The sequence below is a fragment of the Oncorhynchus tshawytscha genome, linkage group LG25 (genome assembly GCF_018296145.1).
Source record: "Oncorhynchus tshawytscha isolate Ot180627B linkage group LG25, Otsh_v2.0, whole genome shotgun sequence".
Lineage (NCBI taxonomy): Eukaryota > Metazoa > Chordata > Actinopteri > Salmoniformes > Salmonidae > Oncorhynchus > Oncorhynchus tshawytscha.
In genome coordinates, this window is record NC_056453.1 from 45,921,829 (window position 1) to 45,938,909 (window position 17,081).

At 46.1% G+C, this 17,081-nt stretch overlaps 1 protein-coding gene across 1 annotated transcript; it reads left to right on the forward strand.

Moving 5' to 3' along the window:
• Positions 1–807: 807 nt before the first annotated feature.
• On the forward strand, positions 808–6,161 carry irf2bp2a (interferon regulatory factor 2 binding protein 2a). The gene is made up of 2 exons (XM_024388422.2): positions 808–2,343; positions 4,784–6,161. The coding sequence occupies exons 1-2, from the start codon at positions 1,491–1,493 to the stop codon at positions 5,542–5,544; spliced, it is 1,614 nt and encodes a 537-aa protein (XP_024244190.1). The 5' UTR covers positions 808–1,490; the 3' UTR covers positions 5,545–6,161.
• Positions 6,162–17,081: the final 10,920 nt, after the last annotated feature.

The following is a 17,081-nucleotide window of genomic DNA, read 5'->3' on the forward strand; positions in this document are numbered from 1 at the left end:
TTCAAGCCCTGTTCAAGCCCTGTTCAAGCTCTGTTCAAGCCCTGTTCGAGCCCTGCTCAAGCCCTGCCCAATCCATGTTCAAGCCCTCTTCAAGCCCTGTTCAAGCCCCGCTCAAGCTCCGTTCAAGCCATGTTCAAGCCCTGCTCAAGCCCTGCTCAATCCCTGTTCAAACCCTGCTCAAGCTCTGATCAAGCCCTGTTCAAGACCTGCTCAAGCTCTGTTCAAGCACTGTTCAAACCCTGCTCAAGCCCTGCTCAAGCCCTGTTCAAGCTCTGTTCAAGCCCTGCTCAAGCTCTGTTCAAGCCCTGTTCAAGCCCTGCTCAAGCCCTGTTACAACTAACATTTTACTCCTTGTATTTGAGACAAAGTCACACCTTGTCTGGGTGATTTAGAGAGATATTACCAAATTGTAGCAGACAGATTTAGTTGTTCGTATCACATTGTAAATGTACAATCTCTGAGAAATTGACAAAAATGCAACAAGTGTACCAACCATCCCTTACAAAAGAGGATACTTATGTGGATATATTTTCTGTTTCAATCTTGCAGCCATTAAATAAAGGTTAAATAAATCAAATAAAACATGTAAGATGTGGGGGGAAATAGTATTTGAATGTTTAAAAAAATATATATATATATATAAAAAAATATATATATAAAATATAATATATAATATAAAAAATATATATATATAAATAATTGTTTTATTTGGTTTTAGCAGGGGGTGCTGCAGCACACTCAGCACCCTACTTCCCATGGCTTTGCTTGCAGCAGAAAGCAATATAACACGTTCTCTTCTCTCCCACCCCAGAGTGTCTGGCTGCTGTTAGCTTCTTTCAAAAGGTTCAAGAAGTGGTTCAATAGAGAAGCTGGCTTCAGAGCATGAAGAGGACTGGCGTAGAAGAATCAAGTCAATAGAATATTGAAGCTGGAAGCACAGTGTCCAGAGACGTCGCTGCCTCGGAGCTGAGCTGACAGACGTCCTGCTCTACATCGGGACTGGGCTGACAGACGTCCTGCTCTACATCGGGACTGGGCTGACAGACGTCCTGCTCTACATCGGGACTGGGCTGACAGACGTCCTGCTCTACATCGGGACTGGGCTGACAGGCGTCCTGCTCTACATCGGGACTGGGCTGACAGACGTCCTGCTCTACATCGGGACTGGGCTGACAGACGTCCTGCTCTACATCGGGACTGGGCTGACAGACGTCCTGCTCTACATCGGGACTGGGTTGAGCGGAGGCGGTAGTAGACTAGGCAGTGACAGAGACAGGTCACACGTACGACGTAGTAAAGAACATTCTACTCTGCTGTTATGAACTACTGTATCTTGCTGTAGTCCGGAGACAGACGGGGAGAGGAGAGGACACGTTTTCTTTTTAGAGAAACGGAAGGAACTATCTCTGAAAACGTATTGGATAGATTCTAACACAGAGACCTGGTTTGAGAGAGAGATTTAAGCTCCGTTTTTCGGTGAAAGGGAAGCCATGTCGACTGCGGTGGTCGCTGCCTCTCGTAGACAGTCCTGTTATTTATGCGACCTGCCCCGTATGCCCTGGGCTATGATCTGGGATTTTACCGAACCCATCTGCAGGGGATGTGTTAACTACGAAGGAGCGGACCGGATCGAGTTTGTGATTGAGACAGCCCGGCAGCTGAAGCGGGCTCACGGCTTCCAGGAAGGGAGATCTCCGGGACCGGGGAAACAACAGCAGCTATCGGGGAAAGAGATCCAGTCAAACCACCACGGGTCTGGAGGAGACCCCGGATCCCGGCCGTCACAGCCCCTGGACCGCTACCCCCTCTCCACCTTGGACCGTCCGCTGCGGATGGGACCGGAGTACCAGTCTGGGAGACAGGCTAACGGAATTCCGGTACCTAATGGATTTCCTAAACCGGACGACCCACACGAGCTCAACCGGCAAAGCCCCAACCCGCGAAGGAATAACACGGTTCCTCCTAATCTAGTTCCTCTGGTGAACGGGAACATGTCCTTGTTACACGTAGTTAACGGCAGAACCGTGTGTCCGATGGCGATGGGGCACCCGGGGTCCGGTTTGATGGCAGGTAGCCCCAACGAGCACGGCGGCGGTAAACGGTTAGTCTCGGTCTCCTGTAGTGACCAGCACGAGAAGGATAAGCAGCACATACCTGACAGCCTGACACCGGATATAGAGCATCACAAAGCCCGGGCGGATGAGTGGATGAACAAGGGGAAAACGGTCAGGGACTTGATGGTTCTCCATACTTCCGACAGCCGGTTCAAGAAGGATCATGCAGCCATGCAACAGAGGGTGGTGGGCTATGAGCAACAGCAGAACGGAGCTGCTTCCAAATCAGGTTGGTGCTGGCTGGATGGCTGGATGTATGGGGTTGTTTTTTCCATATGAATGGAGCAGTACAGTGGACCATTCAGCATATTTACCCTCTGCTACATAGACAGTTCAATAAAAATAAATGTTGCGTTTTGTCACGACTCAAACAGACAAATCATGCATATTATGCACAGGGAGATCATTTAATGTCAACTCTTTGCTCGGCATACCATTCAAATGAAAAAGATTTGTCAGGTTTGCATTTTTTTTCTTAACAATAGCAAATTATATACTAATAAATATATAATCCCAAAAGGCACTTTTTCAGCATGACATGTGGGGGTGTTTGTGTCATTGCAAAAAAAATGCTAATCTGATGTAAATCTATTTGGTTTAAAGTGTTAGTATGTACAAAGGGTTTAACCTGTGAAGTGCTCTACATATGCACTTCTAATCAGGACTTGTTGTGGGTATGTTTGTCACGAGAGAAAAAAATGCAAATCTGACAAATCTATTTCATTTGAATGGTATGCCGAGCAAAGAGTTGACTTAAATTATCACCATATGCATATTATGCATGGCGTGTCTGTTTGAGTCGTGAGAAAACGCAACATGTATTTTTATTGAGCTGTAAACATGTAGTCTAGACTATGTAGCAGAGGGTAACATGCTGAATAAAGTGCATATGGAGAGCACTTCACAGGTTAAACCCTTTGTTACATAGGAGCACACTTCAAACCAAATAGATTTACACCAGATTAGCATTTTTGTAATGACACAAACACTCCCACATGTCATGCTTAAATTAAAATAGTGCCTTTTGGGATTATGTATTTATTAGTATATGATTTGGGATAATGTATTTATTAGTACAGTATATACTTTGGGATTGTGTATTTATTAGTATATAATTTGGGATTATGTATTTATTAGTATATAATTTGGGATTATGTATTTATTAGTAAATAATTTGCTGTTATTATTGTGCATCATTCTTTTTCTTCTCAGTATTAATCATCATCTGTCCATGTTGTCTCTAGCTCAGCCTTCTTTAAGACCATCTGTCCATGTTGTGTCTCTAACTCAGCCTTCTTCATGGCCATCTGTCCATGTTGTGTCTCTAACTCAGCCTTCTTCATGGCCATCTGTCCATGTTGTGTCTCTAACTCAGCCTTCTTCATGACCATCTGTCCATGTTGTGTCTCTAACTCAGCCTTCTTCATGACCATCATCTGTCCATGTTGTGTCTCTAACTCAGCCTTCTTCATGACCATCTGTCCATGTTGTCTCTAACTCAGCCTTCTTCATGACCATCGTCTGTCCATGTTGTTTCTAACTCAGCCTTCTTCATGACCATGTGTCCATGTTGTGTGTCTAACTCAGCCTTCTTCATGACCATCTGTCCATGTTGTCTCTAACTCAGCCTTCTTCATGATCATCTGTCCATGTTGTCTTTAACTCAGCCTTCTTCATGACCATCTGTCCATGTTGTCTCTAACTCAGCCTTCTTCATGACCATCTGTCCATGTTGTTTCTAACTCAGCCTTCTTCATGACCATGTGTCCATGTTGTGTGTCTAACTCAGCCTTCTTCATGACCATCTGTCCATGTTGTCTCTCTAACTCAGCCTTCTTCATGATCATCTGTCCATGTTGTCTTTAACTCAGCCTTCTTCATGACCATCTGTCCATGTTGTCTCTATCTCAGCCTTCTTAATGACCATCTGTCCATGTTGTCTTTAACTCAGCCTTCTTCATGACCATCTGTCCATGTTGTCTCTATCTCAGCCTTCTTAATGACCATCTGTCCATGTTGTCTATAACTCAGCCTTCTTCATCATCATCTGTCCATGTTGTCTCTATATCAGCCTTCTTTGTGACCATCTGTCCATGTTGTCTCTATATCAGCCTTCTTCATGACCATCTGTCCATGTTGTCTCTATCTCAGCCTTCTTTGTGACCATCTGTCCATGTTGTCTTTAACTCAGCCTTCTTCATGACCATCTGTCCATGTTGTCTCTATCTCAGCCTTCTTAATGACCATCTGTCCATGTTGTCTTTAACTCAGCCTTCTTCATGACCATCTGTCCATGTTGTCTCTATCTCAGCCTTCTTAATGACCATCTGTCCATGTTGTCTATAACTCAGCCTTCTTCATCATCATCTGTCCATGTTGTCTCTATATCAGCCTTCTTTGTGACCATCTGTCCATGTTGTCTCTATATCAGCCTTCTTTGTGACCATCTGTCCATGTTGTCTCTAACTCAGCCTTCTTCATGATCATCTGTCCATGTTGTCTCTAACTCAGCCTTCTTCACGACCATCTGTCCATGTTGTCTCTAACTCAGCCTTCTTCACGACCATCTGTCCATGTTGTCTATAACTCAGCCTTCTTCATGACCATCGTCTGTCCATGTTGTGTCTCTAACTGAGCCTTCTTCATGTTTAACTCTTTCCTTCCTTCAGACAGGGGAAAACACCCACGGACTATGAAAAGGAAAGCATCGCCAGAACTTGTGGGGGAGAGAGAGGGAACCGCCGCCAAGCATAATGGAGAGGACAGACAGCAGTGGTTACCGGGTCCAGCATCTGACCGTGCCGGACATAAAATGCCCCCGGGACCACCACCAAGCTTCTCCTCTGTCCCCACCAATACCTTATCCCCCCACTCACGCACCACCCCACCGGAAGCTGCGCAGAACGGCCAGTCCCCCATGGCGGCGCTGATCCTCGCGGCAGACAACGCCGGTGGTGGCGGGAACAGCTCGCCCAAAGACGGGAACCAGGTCCACTCCACCACGCGCCGCAACAGCAGCAGCCCGCTCTCGCCCTCCTCCATGAACCAGAACCGCCGGCCCACACAGGGTAAGGAGGGATCCGGTATTATGGGGACACTTCACGTGCCAGGGGGTGGAATGATGGACCAAGGGCATCAAAGCATTCCGGACTCGTCAGTACCCGGGAGCGTACCCCTCTGCTGCACGCTCTGTGACCAGAGGTTAGAGGACACGCACTTTGTTCAGTGTCCGTCGGTTCCCTCGCACAAGTTCTGCTTCCCGTGTTCGCAGCAGAGCATCAAACAACAAGGAGCCACCGGGGAGGTGTACTGTCCCAGTGGGGAGAAGTGCCCGTTGGTCGGCTCTAACGTACCGTGGGCTTTCATGCAAGGAGAAATCGGCACTATCCTTGCAGGGGACGTCAAAGTAAAAAACGAAATGGACACTTGAGATTTTATTTTCAAAATATTTTGGGGAGAGATTGTTTTGGTGGAAAAAGACCAAATACGAGTGTATAAATATTAAAATGAAATACCACATACCATCCAAACAAACTAACCAACGGACTTTGTACATATTTTACCCAATCCGAGGGGACTAGTGTAGGCTATACTTTGTAAAACAAGGCTCTATAATTTTGAGATTTTTTTAATACATTCAGTTTCTATATTTTTGAAGATAAAGGTATTTAATTATAATAGAACTGGGCTCTCTCGGCCCTATTTGTTGATGTTTAACACGGTTGATGTAGTTGCCTACTTCTAGTTGTGCGTCCCAAAAGGCACTCTATTCCCTAAAAATGACACTATTTTTGAGCAGGGACACCCGCAGGGACACCCACAGGGACACCCACAGAGCTCTGGTCAAAAGTAGTGCCCTATTTAGGTAACAGGGTGCCTTTTGGGACGCAGACTCTGTCTGGTGCCTGTTCCTGTTCAAAACCTGACTGATGAGGACGCCTCTCTCTACAAGGTACATGGCAACCAACTGAAATGCTTTTATCTGTGACTTGTATGCACTTGTTTCAAAAGAATTGCCAAATACAATGTGTGATGTTGTATGAAGAAGTGAGTGTCTGGGGTCTTTCTTTAAATGATAACATTAAGAAAGAGGGATAAGAAACCACTGTCAAATGGAAACAAAGAATGAATAGGATGTTTGGGTTCTAAAATTAGCAGACAACTGAAGGCTGAAGTAGTGCACTAGTCTGGTATGTCAGTGCACACTGCTGCCAAAATGGAGTTGCAATGCAACATGTTTTCTGTATTCTTCTGAAGGACACACTTGTTCAGTCTAAGTTCAGATAACAAAGTAAAATCTCTCTTTATGACATCCTGTTCCAACTACACGATCCTCTCAGTAGACATCTCTCTCTCTCTGACATCCTGTTCCAACTACACGATCCTCTCAGACATCTCTCTCTCTCTCTCTCTCTCTCTCGCATCCTGTACCGACTACACAATCCTCTCAGTAGACATCTCTCTCTCTCTCTGACATCCTGTTCCAAATACACAATCCTCTCAGTAGACATCTCTCTCTCTCTCTCTCTCTCTCTCTCTCTCTGACATCCTGTACCAACTACACGATCCTCTCAGTAGACATCTCTCTCTCTCTCCCCTCTCTGACATCCTGTACCAACTACACGATCCTCTCAGTAGACATCTCTCTCTCTCTCTCTGACATCCTGTTCCAACTACACGATCCGATCAGTAGACATCTCTATCTCTGACATCCTGTACCAACTACACGATCCTCTCAGTAGACATCTCTCTCTCTCTCTGACATCCTGCACCAACTACACAATACTCTCAGTAGACATCTCTCTCTTTCTCTCGCTCTCTGACATCCTGTTCCAACTACACGATCCTCTCAGAAGGTACTTGTTGATAATGCAGGGTTATTGAAGAGGCAACTCCGGGATGCTGGCCTTCTAGGCAGATTCCTCTGTCTAGTGTCCGTGTTCTTCTGCCCATCTTAATCTTTTCTTTTTATTGGCTAGTCTGAGATATGGCTTTTTCTTTGCAACTCTGCCTAGAAGGCCAGCATCCCGGAGTCGCCTCTTCACTGTTGACGTTGAGACTGGTGTTTTGCAGGTATTATATAATGAGGCTGCCTGCCTGTTGAGGACTTGTGAGGCGTCTGTTTCTCAAACTAGACACTCTAATGCCCTCTTGCTCAGTTGTGCACCGGGGCCTCCCACTCCTCTTTCTATTCTGGTTAGAGCCAGTTTGCGCTGTTCTGTGAAGGAAGTCGTACACAGCGTTGTACGAGATCTTCAGTTTCTTGGCAATTTCTCGCATGGAATAGCCTTAATTTCTCGGAACAAGAATAGACTGACGAGTTTCAGAAGAAAGTTATTTGTTTCTGGGCATTTTTAGCCTGTAATCGAACCCACAAATGCTGATGCTCCAGATACTAAACTAGTCTAAAGAAGGACAGTTTTATTGATTCTTTAATCAGTACAACAGTTTTCAGCTGTGCTAAAATAATTGCAAAAGGCTTTTCTAATGATCAATTAGCCTTTTAAAATTATAAACTTGGATTACCTAACACAATGTGCCATTGGAACACAGGAGTGATGGTTGCTGGTAATGGGCCTCTGTACGCCTATGTAGATATTCCATAAAAAATTTGCCGTTTCCAGCTACAATAGTCATTTACAACATTAACAGTGTCTACACTGTATCTCTGATCAATTTGATGTTAATTTAATGGACAATTTTTTTGCTTTTCTTGGTGGTTACCTACGGTGGTTACTGGTTACCTACGGTGGTTACCTACAGTGGTTACTGGTTACCTACGGTGGTTACTGGTTACCTACGGTGGTTACCTACGGTGGTTACTGGTTACCTACGGTGGATACCTACGGTGGTTACCTACGGTGGTTACTGGTTACCTACGGTGGATACCTACGGTGGTTACTGGTAACCAACGGTGGTTACTGGTTACCAATGGTGGTTACCTATGGTGGTTACTGGTTACCAATGGTGGTTACCAACGGTGGTTACTGGTTACCTACGGTGGTTACCAACGGTGGTTACTGGTTACCAACGGTGGTTACTGGTTACCAACGGTGGTTACTGGCTACCAACGGTGGTTACCAACGGTGGTTACTGGTTATCTACGGTGGTTACCAACGGTGGTTACTGGTTATCTACGGTGGTTACCAACGGTGGTTACTGGTTACCTACGGTGGTTACCTACGGTGGTTACTGGTTACCTACGGTGGATACCTACGGTGGTTACCTACGGTGGTTACCTACGGTGGTTACTGGTTACCTACGGTGGATACCTACGGTGGTTACTGGTAACCAACGGTGGTTACTGGTTACCTACGGTGGTTACCAACGGTGGTTACTGGCTACCTACGGTGGTTACCAATGGTGGTTACTGGTTACCTACGGTGGTTACCAACGGTGGTTACTGGTTACCTACGGTGGTTACTGGTTACCAACGGTGGTTACTGGCTACCAACGGTGGTTACTGGTTATCTACGGTGGTTACCTACGGTGGTTACTGGTTACCTACGGTGGTTACCTATGGTGGTTACTGGTTACCTACGGTGGTTACTGGTTTACTGGTTACCTACGGTGGATACCTACGGTGGTTACCTACGGTGGTTACTGGTTACCTACGGTGGATACCTACGGTGGTTACTGGTAACCAACGGTGGTTACTGGCTACCTACGGTGGTTACCAATGGTGGTTACTGGTTACCTACGGTGGTTACCAACGGTGGTTACTGGTTACCTACGGTGGTTACTGGTTACCAACGGTGGTTACTGGCTACCAACGGTGGTTACTGGTTATCTACGGTGGTTACCTACGGTGGTTACTGGTTACCTACGGTGGTTACCTACGGTGGTTACTGGTTACCTACGGTGGTTACCTACGGTGGTTACTGGTTACCTACGGTGGATACCTACGGTGGTTACCTACGGTGGTTACTGGTTACCTACGGTGGATACCTACGGTGGTTACTGGTAACCAACGGTGGTTACTGGCTACCTACGGTGGTTACCAACGGTGGTTACTGGCTACCTACGGTGGTTACCAATGGTGGTTACTGGTTACCTACGGTGGTTACCAACGGTGGTTACTGGTTACCAACGGTGGTTACTGGCTACCAACGGTGGTTACTGGTTATCTACGGTGGTTACCAACGGTGGTTACTGGTTATCTACGGTGGTTACCTATGGGGGTTACTGGTTACCTACGGTGGTTACCAACAGTGGTTACTGGTTACCTACGGTGGTTACTGGTTACCTATGGTGGTTACTGGTTACCAACGGTGGTTACCTACGGTGGTTACTGGTTACCAACGGTGGTTACCTATGGTGGTTACTGGTTACCAACGGTGGTTACTTATGGTGGTAACCAACCGGGGTTACTGGTTACCAATGGTGGTTACTGGTTACTAATGGTGGTTACTGGTTACCAACGGTGGTTACCTACGGTGGTTACCTACGGTTACCTTACTGGTTACCTACGGTGGTTACCTACAGTGGTTACTGGTTACCTACGGTGGTTACCTACGGTGGTTACTGGTTACCTACGGTGGTTACCTACGGTGGTTACTGGTTACCTACGGTGGATACCTACGGTGGTTACTGGTTACCAATGGTGGTTACCTATGGTGGTTACTGGTTACCAATGGTGGTTACCTATGGTGGTTAGTGGTTACCAACGGTGGTTACCTATGGTGGTAACCAACCGTGGTTACTGGTTACCAACGGTGGTTACCTATGGTGGTAACCAACCGTGGTTACTGGTTACCAATGGTGGTTACTGGTTACCAACGGTGGTTATATTTGTAAACAATACATTGTGCTTCTGGAGCACAGCTGATACATTGTATCATTGATGATGAAGATGATGACAGCCTACATTGGAATAACGACGATGATGATGATAGGCTACATTGGAACAACGATGATGCTGTTAGCCCATGTCTCCTCAAGGCTTTATAATAGTGTTTGTTGCTGGGGGTTGGCCAGCCAGCCAGCCTGTCAGGAGCTAAAGGCATGTCTCCTCAAGGCTTTATAATAGTGTTTGTTGCTGGCGATGGCCAGCCAGCCAGCCAGCCTGTCAGGAGGTAAAGGCATGTCTCCTCAAGGCTTTATAATAGTGTTTGTTGCTGGGGTTGGCCAGCCAGCCAGCCTGTCAGGAGGTAAAGGCATGTCTCCTCAAGGCTTTATAATAGTGTTTGTTGCTGGGGGTTTGCCAGCCAGCCTGTCAGGCATGTCTCCTCAAGGCTTTATAATAGTGTTTGTTGCTGGGGTTGGCCAGCCAGCCAGCCTGTCAGGAGGTAAAGGCATGTCTCCTCAACGCTTTATAATAGTGTTTGTTGCTGGGAGTTGGCCAGCCAGCCAATCTGTCAGGAGGTAAAGGCATGTCTCCTCAAGGCTTTATAATAGTGTTTGTTGCTGAGGGTTGGCCAGCCAGCCAGCCTGTCAGGAGGTAAAGGCATGTCTCCTCAAGCCTTTATAATAGTGTTTGTTGCTGGGGGTTGGCCAGCCAGCCTGTCAGGAGGTAAAGGCATGTCTCCTCAAGGCTTTATAATAGTATTTGTTGCTGGGGGTTTGCCAGCCAGCCTGTCAGGAGGTAAAGGCATGTCTCCTCAAGGCTTTATAATAGTGTTTGTTGCTGGGGGTTGGCCAGCCAGCCAGCCTGTCAGGAGGTAAAGGCATGTCTCCTCAACGCTTTATAATAGTGTTTGTTGCTGGGGGTTGGCCAGCCAGCCAATCTGTCAGGAGGTAAAGGCATGTCTCCTCAAGGCTTTATAATAGTGTTTGTTGCTGAGGGTTGGCCAGCCAGCCAGCCTGTCAGGAGGTAAAGGCATGTCTCCTCAAGGCTTTATAATAGTGTTTGTTGCTGGGGTTGGCCAGCCAGCCTGTCAGGAGGTAAAGGCATGTCTCCTCAAGGCTTTATAATAGTGTTTGTTGCTGGGGGTTGGCCAGCCAGCCAGCCAGCCTGTCAGGAGGTAAAGGCATGTCTCCTCAAGGCTTTATAATAGTGTTTGTTGCTGGGGGTTGGCCAGCCAGCCAGCCTGTCAGGAGGTAAAGGCATGTCTCCTCAAGGCTTTATAATAGTGTTTGTTGCTGGGGGTTGGCCAGCCAGCCAGCCTGTCAGGATGTAAAGGCATGTCTCCTCAAGGCTTTATAATAGTGTTTGTTGCTGGGGGTTGGCCAGCCAGCCAGCCTGTCAGGAGGTAAAGGCATGTCTCCTCAAGGCTTTATAATAGTGTTTGTTGCTGGGGGTTGGCCAGCCAGCCAGCCTGTCAGGAGGTAAAGGCATGTTTCCTCAAGGCTTTATAATAGTGTTTGTTGCTGGGGTTGGCCAGCCAGCCTGCCTGTCAGGAGGTAAAGGCATGTTTCCTCAAGGCTTTATAATAGTGTTTGGGGGTTGGCCAGCCAGCCAGCCTGTCAGGAGGTAAAGGCATGTTTCCTCAAGGCTTTATAATAGTGTTTGTTGCTGGGGTTGGCCAGCCAGCCTGCCTGTCAGGAGGTAAAGGCATGTCTCCTCAAGGCTTTATAATAGTGTTTGTTGCTGGGGTTGGCCAGCCAGCCAGCCAGCCTGTCAGGTGGTAAAGGCATGTTTCCTCAAGGCTTTATAATAGTGTTTGTTGCTGGGGGTTGGCCAGCCAGCCAGCCTGTCAGGAGGTAAAGGCATGTCTCCTCAAGGCTTTATAATAGTGTTTGTTGCTGGGGGTTGGCCAGCCAGCCAGCCTGTCAGGAGGTAAAGGCATGTCTCCTCAAGGCTTTATAATAGTGTTTGTTGCTGGGGGTTGGCCAGCCAGCCAGCCTGTCAGGAGGTAAAGGCATGTCTCCTCAAGGCTTTATAATAGTGTTTGTTGCTGGGGGTTGGCCAGCCAGCCTGTCAGGAGGTAAAGGCATGTCTCCTCAAGGCTTTATAATAGTGTTTGTTGCTGGGGGTTGGCCAGCCAGCCTGTCAGGAGGTAAAGGCATGTCTCCTCAAGGCTTTATAATAGTGTTTGTTGCTGGGGGTTGGCCAGCCAGCCAGCCTGTCAGGAGGTAAAGGCATGTCTCCTCAAGGCTTTATAATAGTGTTTGTTGCTGGTGGTTGGCCAGCCAGCCAGCCTGTCAGGAGGTAAAGGCATGTCTCCTCAAGGCTTTATAATAGTGTTTGTTGCTGAGGGTTGGCCAGCCAGCCTGTCAGGATGTAAAGGCATGTCTCCTCAAGGCTTTATAATAGTGTTTGTTGCTGGGGTTGGCCAGCCAGCCTGCCTGTCAGGAGGTAAAGGCATGTTTCCTCAAGGCTTTATAATGAGGAATGCAGAATATCCACCCATGTGTGCCTGAAGAGTACAGGCTGCTGTGTGTGTGTGTGTGTGTGTGTGTGTGTGTGTGTGTGTGTGTGTGTGTGTGTGTGTGTGTGTGTGTGTGTGTGTGTGTGTGTGTGTGTGTGTGCGTGTGTGTGTGTGTGTGTGTGTGTGTGTGTGTGTGTGTGTGTGTGTGTGTGTGTGTGTGCGTGTGGCTCTTGCTCGGTGATCTATCTAGAGAGACTATGATGATAACATAACTGGTCATGTTATTCTGTATGTGTATGTTGAGTTTAGCCCTTTCCTCCCTCAGAACATGGTTGCAGGATGAATTATGAAGTTTGTCCTTGCTTTGGACTGGAGCTCAGCTGTTACAGACACGGGATGCTTCCCACCCTGCACCTTATTGCCTATGTACTGCATAGTGCACGACTTTTGACCAGAGCCGTATGTCTGCCTGACTACCAGATTGCTGAGGGGCAACATAGTCAATGTACTTACTAGGCTAAGTCTAACTTAGTGACGACCTTAGGTCATGGTTAATCATGATTAATCTCTGTCTTTACAGTTACTGAAACATGTCAATGACCTGATGCATGACCTCTACAGCATTCAGGTCACACTGACACTGGATTTCCTGATCTTAGTGTAAGTAGATCCAAATGAAATAGCACCAATTATTCAAATTGGACACTACTTTTGAGCACGGCCCACAGGGACACCCCTTCACATCTGTTTGTGTTACAGTCTAAATTTAAAATGACTTACACAGTAATTATGACAATTTACGGAGGGCGTCCTCCAGCCTTACGGAGGGCGAGCTCTTGCAGCATGAACTGACATGTTGTCCACCCAATCAAAGTATCAGAGAATGAATCTAGTACTGAAAACACAAGCTACAGCTAGCATAACATGTGGTAAGTGGTTGACTCAAAGAGAGAGAATGGTTTAACAGTTTTGAACAAATTACTTTCTTCCAAAATTAAGGAGAAGCTTATTTAGCTAGCTGGTTTAGTCTTCTGAAACACCCTACTCAAACAGCGGGATGCAATGCTAGCTAGCTGGTTTAGTCTTCTGAAACACCCTACTCAAACGGCGGGATGCTATGCTAGCTAGCTGGTTTAGTCTTCTGAAACACCCTACTCAAACGGCGGGATGCTATGCTAGCTAGCTGGTTTAGTCTTCTGGAACACCCTACTCAAACAGTGGGATGCTATGCTAGCTAGCTGGTTTAGTCTTCTGAAACACCCTACTCAAACAGTGGGATGCTATGCTAGCTAGCTGGTTTAGTCTTCTGAAACACACTACTCAAACAGTGGGATGCTATGCTAGCTAGCTGGTTTGGTCTTCTGAAACACCCTACTCAAACAGTGGGATGCTATGCTAGCTAGCTGGTTTAGTCTTCTGAAACACCCTACTCAAACAGTGGGATGCTATGCTAGCTAGCTGGTTTAGGCTTCTGGAACACCCTACTCAAACGGCGGGATGCTATGCTAGCTAGCTGGTTTAGTCTTCTGAAACACCCTACTCAAACAGTGGGATGCTATGCTAGCTAGCTGGTTTAGTCTTCTGAAACACACTACTCAAACAGTGGGATGCTATGCTAGCTAGCTGGTTTGGTCTTCTGAAACACCCTACTCAAACAGTGGGATGCTATGCTAGCTAGCTGGTTTAGGCTTCTGGAACACCCTACTCAAACGGCGGGATGCTATGCTAGCTAGCTGGTTTAGTCTTCTGAAACACCCTACTCAAACAGTGGGATGCTATGCTAGCTAGCTGGTTTAGTCTTCTGGAACACCCTACTCAAACGGCGGGATGCTATGCTAGCTAGCTGGTTTAGTCTTCTGGAACACCCCACTCAAACAGTGGGATGCTATGCTAGCTTGCTGGTTTAGTCTTCTGAAACACCCTACTCAAACGGCGGGATGCTATGCTAGCTAGCTGGTTTAGTCTTCTGAAACACCCTACTCAAACGGAGGGATGCTATGCTAGCTAGCTGGTTTAGTCTTCTGAAACACCCTACTCAAACAGTGGGATGCTATGCTAGCTAGCTGGTTTAGTCTTCTGAAACACCCTACTCAAACAGTGGGATGCTATGTTAGCTAGCTGGTTTAGTCTTCTGAAACATCCTACTCAAACAGTGGGATGCTATGCTAGCTAGCTGGTTTAGTCTTCTGAAACACCCTACTCAAACAGCGGGATGCTATGCTAGCTAGCTGGTTTAGTCTTCTGGAACACCCTACTCAAACGGCGGGATGCTATGCTAGCTAGCTGGTTTAGTCTTCTGGAACACCCTACTCAAACGGCGGGATGCTATGCTAGCTAGCTGGTTTAGTCTTCTGAAACACCCTACTCAAACAGTGGGATGCTATGCTAGCTAGCTGGTTTAGTCTTCTGGAACACCCTACTCAAACGGAGGGATGCTATGCTAGCTAGCTGGTTTAGTCTTCTGAAACACCCTACTCAAACGGAGGGATGCTATGCTAGCTAGCTGGTTTAGTCTTCTGGAGCACCCTACTCAAACAGTGGGATGCTATGCTAGCTAGCTGGTTTAGTCTTCTGGACAACACTGGAACTCTTCGAAGTCAAGGCTTTTGGTTTAATGTATTTATTGCCACCGGGGCCCACCGGGGCCCACCGGTGGCAATAACCCATGAGTTATATTAGCTATGTTGACTAGGACGTTAATTTAGCTAATATGTTGACAACGATGTAGGCTGTGTGTAGCGGTTTAACTTGGAAAGGTTGTTTCTCCTGGTCGCATACAGCTGAATTGTTGTTCATTGAAGTCCGCAAACGAAGGGAAGAGAAGGAATACAACGTGGCTCTTATGAGCATGAACTGTTGAAAAATGTTTCTTAAACGGAAGCAAACGGAACGGGATGAACATACCTGAATTTGTTCAATAGAAACTCTCGTTTGCAACGGTTGGACTAATGTTTACAACCTATATCAGCCAGATGCAGGCAAGGGTGGTGTGCAAGGGAGTATTGAATCCCTGACTGACACCTCACATTTGTCTCTCGACCTTTGTGCACCTACGTTCCAAACGGTCATATAGGTAAAAATGTGAGTATCAGGCAGTAGCCTAAACCTGTCACTGTTACATTGAACTGGGTGAATATGAATGACAGTAACCTAAACCTGTCACTGTTCCATTGAATGGAATAGGAATGAAAGGCATTCAATATGCTGTAATAGCAATAAGACCATGCTCTTTAAAAAACCTTTGTCATCCCTCATCTGAAACGGCACTGACCACCACTTACACACAATACCCCATCATGTTTAAGTGGAATTATCTTTTTTGAAATGGTACTAATTAATTAAAAAATGAACCTGAACCCTTTTGATTCAATAAGTATTTGTTATGGCAAGCCTAAACAAGTTCAGGAGTAAACATTTGCTTAACAAGTCACATAATAAGTTGCATGGACTCTGTGTGCAGTAATAGTGTTAACGTGATTTTTGACTACCTCATCTCTGGGCCCCCACACATACAACTATCTGTAAGATCTGTAGTGTGGTGGATTTCTAACAAAGATTCAACCACAAGGACCAGGGAGGTTTTCCAATTCCTCTCAAAGAAGGGCCCCTATTGGTAGATGGGTAAAACATGTAAAAGAAGGCATTGAATATCCCCTTGACCACGGTGAAGTTATTCATTACACTTTGGATGGTGAATCAATACATCCAGTCACTACAAAGATACAGACGTCCTTCCTAACTCAGTTGCAGGTGAGGAAGGAAACCGCTCAGGGATTTCACCATGAGACCAATGGTGACTTCAAAACAGTTACAAAGTTTAAGAGCTGCGATAGGAGAAAACTGAGGATGGATCAACAACATTGTAGTTACTCCACAATACTAACCTAAATGACAGAGTGATTAGAAGGAAGCCTGTACAGAATAACAAATATTCCAAACATGCATCCTGTTTGCAACAAGGCACTAATGTTAAACTGCAAAAAATGTGGCAAAGAAATTAACTTTAAGTCCTGAATACAAAGCGTCATGGTTGGGGCAAATCCAACACAACACATCACTGATTACCACTTCATTTTTTCACGCATGGTGGTGGCTGCATCATGTTATGAGTATGCTTGTGATCGGCAAGGACTAATGAGGTTTTTAGGATAAAAAGAAATGGAATAGGCCAAGCACAGACAAAATCCTAGAGGAAACCCTGCTTCAGTCTGCTTTCCATCAGACACTGGGAGACAATTTCACCTTTCGGCAGGACAATAACCTAAAACACAAGGCCAAATATACACTGTTGCTTACCAAGACGACATTGAATGTTCCTGAGTGGCTGAGTTTCAGTTTTGACTTCAATCGGCTTGAGAACCTATGGCAAGACTTGAAAGTGGCTGTCTAGCAATGATCAACAACCAATTTGACAGAGCTTGAATATAAAAATAATAATGTTAATATATTGTAAAATTCAAAGCTCTTAAAGACTTACCCAGAAAGACTCACAGCTGTAATCACTTTTAGAGACTTACCCAGAAAGATTCACAGCTGTAATCACTGTTAGAGACTTACCCAGAAAGACTCACAGCTGTAATCACTCTTAGAGACTTACCCAGAAAGATTCACAGCTGTAATCACTGTTAGAGACTTACCCAGAAAGACTCACAGCTGTAATCACTCTTAGAGACTTACCCAGAAAGACTCACAGCTGTAATCACTGTTAGAGACTTAC